This window comes from Antechinus flavipes, chromosome 6 (assembly GCF_016432865.1).
Source record: "Antechinus flavipes isolate AdamAnt ecotype Samford, QLD, Australia chromosome 6, AdamAnt_v2, whole genome shotgun sequence".
In the NCBI taxonomy this organism is placed as follows: domain Eukaryota; kingdom Metazoa; phylum Chordata; class Mammalia; order Dasyuromorphia; family Dasyuridae; genus Antechinus; species Antechinus flavipes.
In genome coordinates this window covers 157,020,283-157,037,089 of record NC_067403.1, presented here as the reverse complement: position 1 = coordinate 157,037,089, position 16,807 = coordinate 157,020,283, and the positions used below count along the sequence as shown (strand labels likewise).

The following is a 16,807-nucleotide window of genomic DNA, read 5'->3' as shown; positions in this document are numbered from 1 at the left end:
GGATACATGACTTAGACATAAAGGATGACATAATAAACCAATTAGAGGAGTTAGGAAGAAATTGCCAATCAGGTCTGTTATTAGTAGAAAAATTAATGAGGTCAAATCAAGAGGAAAAAAGGATCACAGAAAATAAAATAAACAGGGAAAATATTTGTATTAAACTTCCCTGATGATGTCATTTTTGAATTATAAAGAGAACAATTCAAACTTACTTCTTGTAAGAATAAGAGCCATTCTCTAATTGATAAAATATTCAAAAGATATAAATAGGGTATTTTCAGAAGAAACCTAAGTTATCAGTAGTCATATTTTTAAAAGGCTCTAAATCACTAAGAAATGATTCAAGAAATGAAAATTAAAATAAATGTGATTCTACTTGATCACATTCATAAAATTGGCAAATTTGACAGAAAACAGCAAAAGCTACATAGACTGTGGGAAAGCAGGTATACTAACTCATTGTTAATGGAGCTGTCAGCAGATCCTCCCATTGTGGCAAGCAGTTTGTAACTAAACCTCCCAAACTATTAAATGTTACTTTCTCTGACCCAGACTTACTACTATGAGCTGTGTTCCCCAAAGAGAACTAGGAAAAAGGTCAGATACTCTTGTATGAAAACAGCATCTCTTTTTGAGATGGCAAAGAATCAGAACCTAAGAGAATGCCCATCAATTAGGGAATGGCTGAACAAGTTGTGGCATATGATTGTGATGAAACATTGTTGTATTATAAGAAATGATGACTGCAGTAGTTTTTGAGAAATCTGGGAAGACTTGTATGAACTGATGTAAAATGAAGTAACAGAACCAGAACAATTTACATAGTAACAGCAACACTGTAACGATAAGACTTAGTACTGATCAACATAGTGACCCACCATGATTCCAAAGGATGAAAAGTTATCAATCTCCAGATAGAAAGTAATATGTGGAGTGCAGTTTGAAGCATATTTTCTACTGTCTTTCTCTTGCCTTTTTTTGTTGTTGACATTGCTAATGTGGCCATTTGTTTTTCAAGACTATGTATATTTGTAATGTTGATGAGAGATAGATCGGGCAGGGAGTGAATTTGAAACAGAAAATAAAAACAAATTAAGTAAAAAATAAATTGACTTTACTTCCCTTTTGCTTTCCCCCATTCCATCAAGACTTGGCCAAAATAACACATTCTATAAGAAGCTTTTCCTGAACCTCATTTAGACTAATGCCTTCCCTCTGAGGATTATTCCTTAACTTATTCAAACTGTATCTTGTTTATTTGTAGTTGTTTGGATATCGTTTCTCCCATTAGGTTGGGAATTCCCAGAAGGTAGAAACCATTTCTGCCCTTAGTACAATGTCTGGTACACAGTAGGTACCTTAATAAATGCTTGCTGATTTGATTTCATTAACTTATGTGTATATTACTTTAAAAAAATTTAATAATAGCTTTGTATTTCCAAAATACATGCAAAGATATAGTTTTCAACATTCACCCCTGCAAAACCATATGTTCCAAATTTTTCTACTTCTCTTCCCTTCCTCTCCTCCCCCCACAGTAAGTAATCTAATAAATATATGCAGCTTTTTAAAATATACTTCCATATATATCATGCCACTCAAGAAAAATCAGATCAAAAAGGAAAAAAAATGAGAATGAAAACCAAAAGCAAGCAAATGACAACAACAAAGGTGGAAAAACTGTATTGTGATCCACACAGTCCCCAAAGTCCTCTCTTTGGATGCAGATGGCTCTGTCCATCACAAGTTTATTGGAACTGCCCTGAATCACCTCATTGTTGAAAAGAGCCACATTCATGAGAATTGATCATTATATAATCTTATTGTTGCTATGTACAATGATCTTTTGGTTCTACTCACTTCACTTAGCATCAGTTCATGTAAGTCTCTCCAGACCGTTCTGAAATCATCCTTCTGATTATTTCTTATAGAACAATATTCTATCACATTCATATACCGTAACTTATTCAGCCATTCTCCAACTGATGGGCACCTATTCAGTTTCCTGTTCCTTGTTACTATAAAGAGGGCTGTTACAAACATTTTTGCATATGTAGGTACTTTTCCCTTTTTTATGATCTCTTTGGAACACAAACCCAATAGAGACACTGCTAGATAAAGGAAATGCAGTTTGATAGTCCTTTGGGCATAGTTCCAAATTGCTTTCCAGAATGGTTGGATTAGTTTACAACTCCATCAACAATTTGTTAAGTACACATTACTTTTTGACATCTGCATTTCATTTTCATTTTCTGAAGGTGATTGGGTTAGATCTGAGATGTTCGTGTATAGCCAAAACAAAGTGAATTGAAGGCAGGAAGGAGGTTCCTTTGTGGTTGTTAGAGAAAAACTCCTAAGTGACTTAATATTGTTGCTGTGCAGATTATTTAAAGGAAAGATGTAGGCTTAGATGAGAAGAGTCCTTGCCAGTGCTGACTTCTGATTATTTATACAGATGGATCAACCTCCCTATAACAGTGAACAAAAACTACGCCCTGATAGAAGCCAAGCCCTTCGGGACCGATTGAGAGGAAAAGGACTACCCATTGGTAAGAATGATTATGAATGCTGACTTTATTCCTACCAAAAAAATTCTGATTATCAAAAACAATTACAACTGTGATTATGACTACAGGGGGATAGATGGAGTAAGTTAGTTCAAAGGATGGAAGAAGTCAGTTATGAGCAAGATTCTGGGTCTTCCTACACAGATCAGTAAATCAGTTCTTTAACATTATTCACATGACTTTTATAATGGTTATACACTGAAATTTTCCAGAATACATCATTTCCATTTTAACCCTCATTATTATTATATTAGTAATATTAATTTAGTACATAATGGATTTCTTATTGTACTAAAGATATTAAAAGTTAGGTAAGAAAAATGATAGAAAACATCATTGATTCCTTGAATACTGTTCTAATTTAATGTAGAAAACAAGTACTAATTTATGACTTTAATAACCTGAGTAGCTCTTTTTCTTCAATTCAGTTATTTCACATCTCTTTTTTTTTTTTTTTTTGGTATAAGAAAATGGTTTTCTCATCTGTATGTCAATATATTTTCATAAGGTGAGACTATAAATTCTTGCTTCTTAATTTGTTCTTTGATGGCAATCCTGAACTGTGATTTCATCAGTGTAAAGAATGCCCAATGAGAAAACTCTGTTTTAGAATGTAAATTGATATAGCTCTATAATCTGTAGTCTTAAAGAATTGCATGGGACACTGAAAAATTGAATGATTTCCCAGGATCACACAGCCACCTCTGTCTTCCCGACATTCCTGAAACCCAGTGTTTCTAAAATCACTGAAAATCATTTCTCTGACCACTCCACCATGCTGCTTCCAAAATTTCTACTTAGAAGTGAGAAGAAAAAGGATGGGGCAGCTAGATAGCCCAGTATATAGAGTAAGTCCTGAAGTCAGGAGGACCTGAGTTCAAATGTGGCCTTAGACACTTAATATTTACTGGCTATGTGATCCTGGGCAAGTCACTTAATCTAAATTGCCTTGCTAAGGAAAAAAAAAAAAAGGAAAGGAGAAAGGAAAGATGGGAGGGAGAGGAAGAGAGGAATGAAACTAGGAAGCCAGGAAGCTTTTAAAATTGTTTAAAAAAAAAAAAACCGGAACTGAGAACTCACTTTATTCCTGTGGGTTAGAACCACATAACTTCTGCTCCCTCAGGGCATATCTCAAACTTCAAGACTACTGTTCACCTTCAGACACCTGAGGGTGCAAGGCACAGGTTCCCTCCTCAGTGATCTTTTGTTCCGTGACTTGGAATTGGCTACTGAGTGATAAAACTAACAATTAGCAACTGTTCTTGAATCCTGTACAAGATCAAGCCTCTCTGTGCTCCATCTGAGACTTCTCTATTATCTTGATTTCTAAATACATTCCTTTTCCTTCAATCCTTTTCCTATCCAGTACACTACAAAACATTGGGGAAAAGGGAAAGAATTGTTGAACTCATTTTTGGTAATTGAGAAATAGTCTTATTCCTAAATAGGAAAAAAAAAGAATTCCTTATATTTACACTGCATATGTATGAATTATGGAGTGCAGAGTTGTTTAGAATCAATAATCTTTCAGTTTCAGTCTATCAAAAAAAACCACCCCACCCCTGCTTATCTCAATCCCTACAAATACTAGTCTCTCCCCTCAAATTGTATTGTATTATCTGCATTTAAGTGTTCCTCTACTAGAATATCAGCACATTGAGAGTAGGCATCATTTTTTATTTAGCCCTAACACTCCATATTGTGTCTTGAATATAGTAGGCACTTAATAAATGCTTTTGAATTGAATTATGCTGATATTGTTTTAGCGAATTAAAAAAATAAAAGGGCTAAAAGTATATTAAAGATATAATTTAATTGTTTTTGATGGTTCAGATGACAATTTTTTGAGTGTCTCATGGTTAAAATTATGAAGACCAGTTTTCATTGGACAATATTGCAGGTCTAAATTTTGAAGAGTTGCCTGAATCTTTATTGACCCTATAAGACAGTCTCAAAGTTGATTTAAGATGAATAACATTTCCAGGTTGCAGCTTGTCATTTATTTCACTGTCACATTTAGATGACATGCAAGATTTTAAAAAAAAGTTTATTTGAGCCTTCTAGATTCTAGTTAAATACAGGCTTATTATTTGTGTTATTCATAAAACTGTTAGAATCTCTAAAACTCTATGCCTTTTTACTTAATTATATGGGATTCTATAACTTATTTAACCTAAGTATTATTGAGGATAAAATTGTATAAAAATTAAGAAACAGGAAAAATGGTTTTGTTTTTATTAAATATCATTATTTATCTATAAAGGTACTGTTCTATTACCTCATTGTAATGGAAGGTGACCCCGGTTTCCCTAAGATTTCTTTAGTAGAGCACAAATCACGGCACTTCTCTCAAATTGGAAAAACTTTGAAGTTTTTGAAGTCTGGTTTTAATGATAGACTTTGCTACTAAGAACCAGTGCAGCAGAAGTAAAGAAAGACATCATCACCAGATTGGTCCCTAGGAAGTGTATTCTTTTTGAATGTGGAAGGTGGCAATCTCAAAATAAAATAAAATAAAAATGGCTCTCATTTCTACATGGCCAACAACAGTAGAATATATTGAAAATCAGTATAGAGAATTTAAGAAATCCTACCATTCTTAAACTGTTCACAAAAATTTATTTAATTATCAGTACTCTTAAGCTACTCTCTCAAATTACCAATGATCTTTTAATTTGCCAAATCTGATGGTCTTTTCCCCGTCTTCATCTCCTTTCTTCCTTTTTGAAAAAATAGAACAGATTAAAATTTTTATGTTCATGTTACCCTGAAACAAAATAGCTTTGAATATTTATTCTATAATTCACTTGATGATAAATATAAATAAATTCTTCAAATAAATATCACTACTTTCTGTCATAAATTCAGAATTTTATTTTTTATAATAACTTTTAATTTTCAAAATATATCCTAAGGTAATTTTCAACATTTACCTCTGCAAAACCTTGTGTTCCATATTTTTTTCCCTTCTTCCCTACCTCTTCCCTTCCCTAGACAGTAATACCATATAGGTTAAACATATGCAATTCTTCTAAACATATTTATCAATATAAACTGCTTTTATCAAGCTAAACAAGAAAAATCAGACCAAAAAGGAAAAAAAATGAGAAAGAAAACAAAATGCAAGCACATAACAACAATACCAGCATAGGTGAAAATACTGTGTTATGATCCACATTCAGTCCCCATAGTCATCTTACTGGATGTAGATGGCTCTCTCTATCACAAGATCATTGGAACTGGCCTGTTCCCTCATTGTTGAAAAGAGCCATGTCTATCAAAATTGATCATCATATAATCTTGTTGTTACTATATACAATGTTCTTCTGGTTCTATTCACTTCATATGAAGTTCATATAAGTCTCTTCAGGCCTCTGAAATTATTCTGCTGATTATTTGTTATAGAACAATGATATTCCATTATGTTTATATGACTATAACTTATTCAGCCATTCCCTAACTGATGGGCATCCATCTACTTAGTTTCCAGTTCCTTGCCACAACAAAAAGGGCTACTACAAACATTTTTGCACATGTGGGTCCCTTCCCATTTTTTTTTTATCTCTTTAGAATACAGACCTAGTAAAGATACTGCTGGAACAAAGGATATGCACAGCTTGATAGCCCTTTGGGCATCCAAATTGCTGTCCAGAATGTTTGAATCAGTTGACAACTCCATCAACAATGTATTAGTATCTCAGTTTTCCCACATCTCTTCCAACATTAATCATTACCTTTTCCTGTTATCTTAGCCAATCTGAGAGGTATGAAGTAGTGCTTCAGAGTTGCTTTAATTTGTGTTTCTCTAACCAATAGTGATTTAGAGCATTTTTTCATATGATCAGAAATGACTTTAATTTCTTTAGTCTGAAAATTGTTTGTTCATATCCTTTGAGCTTTTACCACTTAACAGTCTTCATCCTTCTTTAAACCATTCTCTCCTTTTAAGATTCTTTTCTTTGTGTTTTCATGGTATTTCTTTGTCTTGGTTTTCTTCTTACTCGTCTTATCCCTCTTCAATTTTATTCTTCGCATCATCATCTGTGTCTTAAAGGGAGAAGGAGAAGGAGTTTCCCTAAATATGGATGTTCCTTAATGCTTTTCTCCTTAACATACTCAGCTCTCATTAGTTCAAGTACAGTTTTTACACAGATGACTCCCAAATCTCTATATTCAGTCCTAATCTCTGTATTTAGTGACATTTTTGAATCACCAGTTTCCTATTTAACATATACACTTGGATGTCCCCGAAGCATTCTAAATTTAACATATATAAAACAGAACTCATTATCTTGCTTCTTTCTGAATTTCTCTATTCAGGGTATCATCTTCCTTCTGATCACTTCAGTTTGCAGCTTTATGGTAGTCTTGACTCCTCATTCCCTCATCTTATTTATCCAGTCAGTTGCCAAGTCTTGTCAATTCTGTCTTTATGGCATCATTCATTCATCTTTCTCCATTCACATAGCTACTATCTTAATTCAGACCCTTATGTCCCCCTCACCTGAATCATTATGTGAAGTAGCTTTCTGATTGATTTCCCTACAAAAATTCTCTCCTTTCTTCAATCCATATTGCACACTTTTGTCACAAGTACTTTTCCTAAAGACTGGATTGTACCATATCACATCTCTGCTTGAGAATCTTTAATGGCTTCTTACTTTTGTGCTGCTAGATTTAAATATAGATTCTTCAGCTGAATCTCAAAGGAGAAGTCTGAGTTCAAATTCTGCTTCAGCATATACTATTAGTTGCTTTCTCAGCGTTTTAGGTAAATTCTTAAACATATAAATTGCAAAATATTTGCTGATCTTCATTAGTAGAGGAAGTTCTCTCTAAAGTGAGTAAAATTACATTTCTGGAGTTAAATACTTGCTATAGCATTCTTTTAACTCCTGTAGTATTGTATAATTGATTATGTTGGAGATATTTTGCTGTACATCCCTTTAAAGTAGGAGCAATAATTTCTTAAAATGGACTAGAGAACATCTAGTGTTTGATTGTGATTGATTTAGGTCGTGACTAAAAAAAAAAAAGTTAAATGAAAGGCCTAATGAGATAAGTAGAAATCCATGACAAATGTTTGCTATATAATGGTTCATTGTCATGGAGGAGTGAGCTATTTTCAAATTAATTTTTAGCTCCAAGTGGATGACCTTAAAAAGGTTCATTCTCCTTGTTTGGTTTTTGTGATTGTTGCCATGGCTAAGGTGGGAACCTCCAGCTTCTCATGTAACTTCTGTACTAGTGATAAAATGACCTATGCTAAGCAGAGAGATGTTAGACCTTTCCTGCTTATTCCATATATATAGTGGCTTGGAGAGGATCTGTTCTGACTACGCTTTGCACAAGATCAAGATAGGGTCTACTTTGGTGAGAATGGCTTATGAAATGCTGCTTTATAAAAATTACAAACAACATTTTGAAGTGGGATTTTTTAAAGATGTCCTGAGGTTTAGCACTCATGTAGAAAAAAAAATTGTAGTAGAGGGATGACAAAGTGGTAGTGTTGTTGGTTAAAGACTGTTTCTTTGGAGTCTTGTTATTTCAGTTTAGTGAAACCACATTTTGATTCATGTCCTGAAGTTAGCATGAGGTATATGTGTCCCTAGGATCAAGGATTTTTGTTTTGTAATTTTATATGGAGTATTTCAGAGGGCTGTGTTTTTAGCTTGTGACTTTTTACACAGGACCTCATGTGTCCCCTCCCCCCAAGGAAAGCTTTTATAGTTCAGTTTTAGGTTTTAATTTATTGAATTTCTGAAAATAGGACTATGACTTCCCACTCTTTCATGTCATGTTCAGCCCCATATTTTTCACAAGGCTACCTCCATTGTTCTAGACACAGTGGTTTTACTTTTTATTATATGAGCAGTACTGAAATTGAGTCTGAGAGATTTTACTTTATTTCATTTTTTCTTAAGAGATTTTTTTAAATTCCATTTTGATCATTGCAATTTTAAAATCATTTGTTATATCTCCTAAATAGATAGGGAATTAAATAGGGAATAGAATAAAAGCAAAATGCATTGTTTCTGTCCAGAAGAACAGAAAGAACTTCACATTAGTTATCAAATTTATTCTCTATAGTGACTTGGTACATTAGTGGTATACTGCGAAGGGGGCATTCTGCTTAGTGGCCCAATCCTCTGTTTGTTAAAGAACACCTTATATAGTTTTGAAAGGTCTCCAAACTGTTTAAGTGATAAAAAGCAGCTTCTTTTATTGAAATTTTGTAAGAATACTACAGTACTGCACATATAGATACTTCTGTCATCGGGCGAACATTTTTCACTGTCCTTAACCCCACATAACCACCCAATTGCCAAGTATTTTCTCTATCTATAAGCAATGTTTTTCATCTGTCACCTTTTCATTTACAGCTACCACTTGAATTGCTTCTGTCACAGGCTTATGTCTCTTTTCTTCAGTCTTTCCTCCACACATTCCCAGAATGCTTTTGTTAAGTCCAGGTCTGACCATCATGTCACTTCTGTTGGCTCCCTGTTGCTGCTAGGATACAATATAAACTATTGTGTTTTGATTTTAAAAGTTTGTCGTAACCTTACTTCACTCTGACTTTTCAGGCCTCATTTTTCATTATTTCTCTTCCTATACTCCCTGATTCAGTACCATTGGCCTTATTGTGCTTCATCCCACATACCTGCAAGGCATTCCCTTTTTACCTCCATGTCACAGAACTCCTGGTCTACCTCTACCCTTATACTTCCTTCAAGATAAAGCTCAAAGACTACCTTTTAAATGAATTTTTTCCTTTTCTCCCAATTGTTAGGGCCTTCTCTTCCAAAACTATCTTTAATTTTTTTTTTAAATTGTTCTCTATATACTTATCCATGTATATGTTCTGTCTCCTGGTAGAAGGTAATTTCTTTGAAGGCAGGGTCTGTCACATTTTCTTTTTTGTATCCTTAATACTTAGCATAGAAAAGATTTAATAAATCCTTGTTTGCATATGTTAATAGGAAATGAATCACATATTTACTCTACTTAGTGATTTTAGCCCTATTTTGTAGGTTTCTATTTATAATTATTATTTATCTATGTTTACAAAATCATTTGTTTACATCTTTTAGAAAACATTGGAAATGTCACATTTTGTTTTTATCATACTCAGTATTTCCATAGAACTCTGATTTCATCCAAGAGGGAAATTTCTCAGGATAGTACATATCAGTCACCTCTCCATGACTATTCTTCTGTGCTACTCTTTTTCTCTTTTAATCCTTGAGCTTAAAGCTACCAAACTTTCAAAGTGCCCTCCCTTAATTTTTTCCCCTTTTCTTTTTATTTATTTATTAAAGCTTTTTATTTACAAATCGTATGCATATGTAATTTGTTAACACTGACCCTTGCAAAACCTTCTGTTCTAGATTTTCCCCTCCTTCCCTCCACTCCCTCTCCTAGATGGCAGGTAGTCCAATACATGTTAAATATGTTAAATATATATGTTAAATCCAATATATGTCTACTTATTTATACAGTTATCTTGCTGCACAAGAAAAATCTAGTCAAGAAGGAAAAAAAACAGAGAAAGAAAACAAAATGCAAGCAAACAACAACAGAAAAAAGTAAAAATGCTATGTTATGGTCTCCACTCAGTTCTCACAATCCTGTCTCTGAGTGTAGATGGCTCTCTTCATCACTGATCAATTGGAACTGAGTTTGAATTGAGCCCATTGTTGAAGAGAGCCATGTCCATCAGAACTGATCATCATATAGTCTTGTTGTTGCCATGTATAATGACCCCCTGGTTTTGTTCATTTCACTCAGCATCAGTTCATGTAGGTCTCTCCAAGCCTCTCTGAAATCATCCTGCTGGTCGTTTCTTACAGAGCAATAATATTCCATAACATTCATATATCATAATTTATTCAGCCATTCTCCAATTGATGGTCATCCACTCAGTTTCCAGTTTCTTCCCACTACAAAAAGGGCTGCCACAAACACTTTTGCACATATGGGTCCCTTTCCCTCTTTTAAGATCTCTTTGAGATATAATCCCAGTAGAAACACTGTTGGGTCAAAGGTTATGCACAGTTTGATAACTTCTTGAGCATAGTTCCAAATTGCTCTCCAGAATTGTTGGATCCGTTCACAACTCCACTAGTCCATCAGTGTCCCAGTTTTCCCACATCCTCTCCAACATTTGTCATTATCTCTTCCTGTCATCTTAGCCAATCTGACAGGTGTGTAGTGGTATCTCAGAGTTGTCTTAATTTGCATTTCTCTGATCAATAGTGATTTGGAGCACCTTTTCATATGACTGCTAATAGTTTCAATTTCTTCATCTGAAAATTGTCTTCATATCCTTTGACCATTTGGAGGCTTGATTTCTTATAAATTTAGGCCAATTCTCTATATATTTTAGAAATGAGGCCTTTATTAGAACCTTTGAATATAAAAATGTTTTCCCAGTTTATTGCTTCTCTTCTAATATTATCTGCATTAATTTTGTTTATACAAAAACTTTTTAACTTAATATAATCAAAATTACCTATTTTTTGATCATTGATGATTTCCAGTTCTTCTTTGGTCACAAATTCCTTCTTCCTCCACAGGCCAGAGAGGTAAACTATCCTATGTTCTTCTAATTTGTTTATAATATCATTCTTTATGACTAGATCATGAATCCATTTTGACCTTCTCCTGGTATATGGTGTTATGTGTGGATCACTGCCTAGTTTCTGCCATGCTAATTTTCCCAGCAGTTTTTGTCAGATAATGAATTCTTATCCCCAAAGATGGGTCTTTGGTTTTGTCAAATACTAGATTTCTGTAGTTATTGACTATTTTGTCTTGTGAACCTAACTTATTCCACTGATCAACTAGTCTATTTCTTAGTACCAAATGATTTTGATGACTGCTGCTTTATAATATAGTTTTAGATCTGTTACAGGTAGGAAGGTGCCCTCCCTTTGTTCCTCTAACATCATATAAATATTATCTATTGGTGATCTTTTCCTTTTACTATCTCATTCTCTTCTTCTTCTTCCTGTTCTTTTTCTTCTTCTTCCTCCTTTTCCTCTTCCTCTTGCTCCTTTTCCTCCTCGTTTTTCTCTTCTTCTTCCCCCTCCTCCTTTTCCTTTTCTTCCTCCTCTTTCTCCTCCTCCTTCTCCTCCCCCTACCCCTCTTTTTTCTCTCTCTCTCTCCTTCTCCTCCTTCCTCATTCCTCTTCTTCTTCCTTCCTCCTCTTCATCTTCCTTCTTCTTCTTCCCTCCTCCCATTCACCTGGGCATTTCTGTTGTTTTTTGGATGACCTCAAACTTTTAATTCTTTCTGATACTGCAGGACAAAACCCAAGAAAAATATTGATGTTTTTAAAAAAAAGATGGATTTTTGTTTGAGGGAGGATAAAGTCATTAAGAACACTGCATTTTCCCAAAGGTTCTTTTCTCTTTTTCAATTTTGGATTCTCCATTTTTTTCCTATATTGTTGAAAAAGTATATACTAATGAATCAGGTCTGAGTTCTTAGAACTTTCTTTCATAGTCAGAAGGTAGTTATTCTTCTTGTATCTGGTTTTATATCTTTGGACACTTAGGTTGTTGAGCTCATTTGAATGATTATGGATCACATTGTATTGAAGATAATCCTTAAGTTTTGTACAATCAATTCATTTTTTTTATACTTAACTATTCGTAATCACTGTAGGATTTTGTATTTACTATGCTTTTCAATTAGTTGTGTGATTGAAAAGAAATAATCTTGTTGAACATCATTTTAAAAGTCTAGTAATTCTTTCTCAAAGGCTCTCAGGTATTCTCTCAATATTTGTATAGATGATCATTAGAAAAATTTTGTAGAGATGAGAAAGTAGACATACACGGGTTTTTTAATTGATTTTTTTTTTGGTATCTTTTTTTGTGGGATTAAGAATAAGGTCCATTTCATAGACGCAAAAATGTTTGTAGCAGCCCTTTTTGCAGTAGCAAGGAACTGGAAACTGAGTGGATGTCTATCAGTTGGCAAATGGCTGAATAAGTTATGGTATATGAATGTTATAGAATATTATTGTTCTATAAGAAACCCTCTCATTTTCTACAATAAATAGTGACATAAAAGCTGCCATTATTTTCATGGAAGCTTTTTAGTAAATACTTAACATTACCAGTGGAATACAAGGTGACCAAATGTCTTACGAAATTATGTTCTTTGATGCCTCTAAACATGATGAAGTTATTTCTTTTATATGTTTCTTCAAGAACAAACCATGAACCACATTAAACTGATATATCCCTTTTCTCTTGGTATCATTTATGGTAATAATGCCAATATTATTATAATTTTATTTCTTTAAAATTATTTCCATTCTTGTGTCATTTATTAAAGCCCTAGCAGCTTGGTACTAACAGGTAAGTTAATGTTTATAGATAATCTGAATTCTTGTTCTTAGTGTTTTCTACCAGTACTCTGAAACTTTCATTTCATAAGATGAAGAAGGTTGCATTTGATTGAAGACTTGTGTTTTTCTTTTTTTGTTTTATGGGCTCTCTTGGTCAGAAAAATCATCACCAAATATCTATAATCAACCTTGTTAACTTTAGCTAGTCCTTGGAAAAAGTCTTTTACCTACATTGTCTGAATTAATCATTGCAGTAGCAAAGTGTGTCAAGTTTCAGGTCCCTTTTTACCTTGTCATAGATTCTCTTAAGTCTTTCCATAGAAAGATGCTATTCAGAAATCTACACTTTCTGAATATAAGAGTAATTTCTGGGAATCCAAAGTAAACAGAAAAAGAATATGGTTAATGAAGGGACTAGGATATTGAAGAAGAGAAAAATGCTTTTTGGAAAGGGTGTATGCAGAAAAGTGAAATTTTAAAAACTAATAAACAGGACTAGTTGAACAGGAAGAGGGGAAGGAAGAATCTAATTGACTGAATAGAAAAAAATGAGGAGAATTACAAAACTAGGGAAAAGCAAGAGAAAAAAATCAAATCAGAAAAATCATGAAGGGAAAGAGGTAAAAAAAATCAGAAAAAAATTATCAAGAATAAGGGGAAGAATGCAAGTGCACTTTAACAAAAGGAGTAAGGTAAAGTAACTGAAAAAATACAGTATTTTGTTTACAATAGAAGAGGGAAAGTTAGAGAAAAATATAAACCTGCTTGTCAAAGTGTAATGTAATATATACAAAATAATAGTCGTGACCTAGGAATAGGGCCACTTTAACAAAATGAATAAAGTAAAGTAACTGAAAAAATACAGTATTTTGTTTACAGCAGAAGAGGGAAAGATAGAGGAAAAATATAAGTCTGCTTGTCAAATAAATTATTATACAAAATAATAGCCATGACCTAGGATGACCAACTGTAAATGACTTAGCTATTCTCAGCAGTACAGTGGTCCACGACTACTCTGAAGAACTTATGATGAAAAATCCTTTCCATACCCAGAGAAGAAACTGATTGCTTCTGAAAACATATTGAATCATTCTTTCTCTTCTCTCTCTCCCTCAAACTTTATTTTTCTTTATTTTTATTAGGATGGAAGATTTTTGTTTTCTTTCACAACATAACTTTTATGGAAATGTTTTGCATTACTTCACATGCGGTTTCCTAATGGAGTTCTTAATGTGGGGATAAGGGAAAGAATGTGGAATTCAAAAGTTAAAACAATTTTTTACATTTGTTTTTTTAAATGTAACTGGAAAATGTTAAATATAAAAATATTAAAAAAGAAAGAAAGCATGGAAAGGATTTAGTTCTGTGCAAAAGTGCATCTTCCTTAGTTCAAATACAGTGATGTCTTCTGCCAAAAATTTTAGCAGTAAGTGGTAATTGTCCATAGCCAGTGTATTCAATGTAGCAAAGACGGCAAGCACATCATATACCAGGATATATAAAAATGCCAATTAACTCACCATACCAAGTATAACAGACTATATAAATTCTCTTGTCTCAAATCTGTTTAGGCACCAAATTATTTGAATTCTTTCCTGACTTGGGACCATACATTATTTGCCCTTTTGATCATCTACACTTCTGACTTATTCTTCTAAATCTCCAAATGCACTTCCTTCCTTGAGACAATATACCAAAATTATTGGAAAACATGGAAAGCAGTAAAGGAAATATATATACATGTTATATCAACAATGAATAACAGATTGATGAATTGAGCATGCAACTAAAGAAACTAAAAAACAACAAATAAATGTATCCAATTAAACATAAACTAAAAATTCTGAAAAAAAACTACTGCATGTAACTTTAAATGTGAATATATTAAATAAACTATAGAAACAAAAAATGACAAATAAGAAAACAAATCTTACAATGTGATGCTTACCACAAATACAGTTTAAAAAAAACTGAAGAGATAGCAAAAAATTTACTGTGTATCAAGTTAATTTTAAAAAGCAGGGATTGTGATCACGATATTTGATAAAGCAAATAAGCTATTCAAAAATATAAAGGGATAAAACAAATAAACTATATTATGCTATAATGAGCCATAGATGAGAAATCAATAAGCAGTTTACCCAAGAAATTATTCATTATGTCCAAGTTTTTACCAGGGTAGCAAGGATGATTCAACAGTAAGAAAACAATATAATTAATAATTCTGAAATCCCAAACATACACATGGAGATTTTTTTTTCATGGCCTATGGAAGAATTTGTTTTACTTTGTGCATCTTTATATCAGGGATTTTCTTTTTTTCTTTCTCAACTGAGGTCAACAGAAGAGGTAGGAAAGATATAAAAACTGATTTTTGTTGCTCAAATAAAATAAAATTTAAAATAAGATAAGAGGATAGGATAGGGTTTGATTTGTATGGAACAGAAAAATGCCTTGAGGAAAATAGATAGAAAATAGTTTGGGAAAATTTTCATGATTATTTTTTGGCTAGTCAATGAGCCTGAATGAAATCTAAAAAACTAAAATTTTATGTCAGAATGATACATCACTCCCACATTGATTCCAGTCATATTCTGGTTATCACCTTTGAATCTACAATCACTTAAATTCTCTAAGGACACCAGAACAATAATAACAGAGCTTCAACTTCCAACTTCTGTGGGATTCATGACAGGAGCTTGAGATTCTCAATTACCTACCCTTTTCTTTTCTTGGAGTATCTATTGCCTTTGTGAGCTTTTGGCAGTTGCCTTTTCGAATGCTGTTCCTTTGAAGGTGAGCTACTATAGGGAATCCTACAGCAGAGTCATGAGATCTAATGTTAAAAGCCACTTAGAACCTTCCTCATTAGAATCAATTAATGTTCACATTGATGCTTAAGATCTAGGATTCACTTCTAGGTCTTTTGACTTCTTGTAGTAGTAGTAGCAGCAGCAGCAGCAGCACTAGTAACAGCTGCTTTTAAGGCTTGCAAAATATTTTCTTTATAATTTTGTCAAGTATGGAATGCAAATATTGTGCTTGTATTTTGCAAGTGAGGAGAGAAAGGCACAGAGGAAATAACTGACTTTTCCTAGATTCACTTGGCCAACAAGGATTGGAACTTGGACTCTAGTCTTTCAGTTCTAAGATAATACTGTTTCTGCTACATTCTTCATAATTGAATATATATATATAGTCTTCTTTCTTTTTTTCCTTAGATTGATCATAGGCATACAGTATTCCCCTTTTCTTTTTTCTTTAAAAAAATTGCTTAGTTAATTCCATTTCAATCCTTTTTCTTTTTTTCACATTCTCTCTCCCCTCTGTTTCTCTTTTTCTCCTCTCCCTCTGCCTACGTCCTTCCCTCTTTTCTTTTTCCTTTTATCCCTTGCTAGGGCTAACCAATTGTACAATGGGCCATACTAGGACTTAGTGGGTTTTCACTCACTCTTCAAGAAAGGCTAAATGGTCACATTTTTTATTGTTTTATTTTTTTCTGCTTATACACATTCATTAAAAAAAAAAAAACACATTTCCCTATAAATTACGTTCAGAGAGAAAAATGAGAACAAAAGGGAAAAACCACAAGAGGAAAAAAAGAGAAGAAAAAGGAAAAAATAAACATTGTAAGTGTGGATACATTCAGTCTCCATAGTTCTCTCTCTGGATACAGATAGTATTTTCCATCCAAAATTTTTAGGATTGCCTTGGATCACTGAAAGGCTGAGAAGAACTGTTTCATAGTTGCTGTTACTGTGTACAATATATTCCTGGTTCTGCTTGTTTCGCTCAGCATCAGTTCACGTAAATCTTTCCAGACCTTTCTAAAGTCAGCTTGTTCATTGCTTATAGAATAGTAATATATTTTCAT

General features: G+C 33.2%; 1 protein-coding gene across 1 annotated transcript in view; it reads left to right on the top strand.

Moving 5' to 3' along the window:
• Nucleotides 1-16,807, top strand: part of PTPN13 (protein tyrosine phosphatase non-receptor type 13) — a 213,733-nt gene that overhangs the window by 59,195 nt on the left and 137,731 nt on the right. Inside the window, 1 exon segment of the mRNA XM_051966187.1 lies at nt 2,459-2,552. Coding sequence (XP_051822147.1) covers nt 2,459-2,552 — 94 coding nt within the window.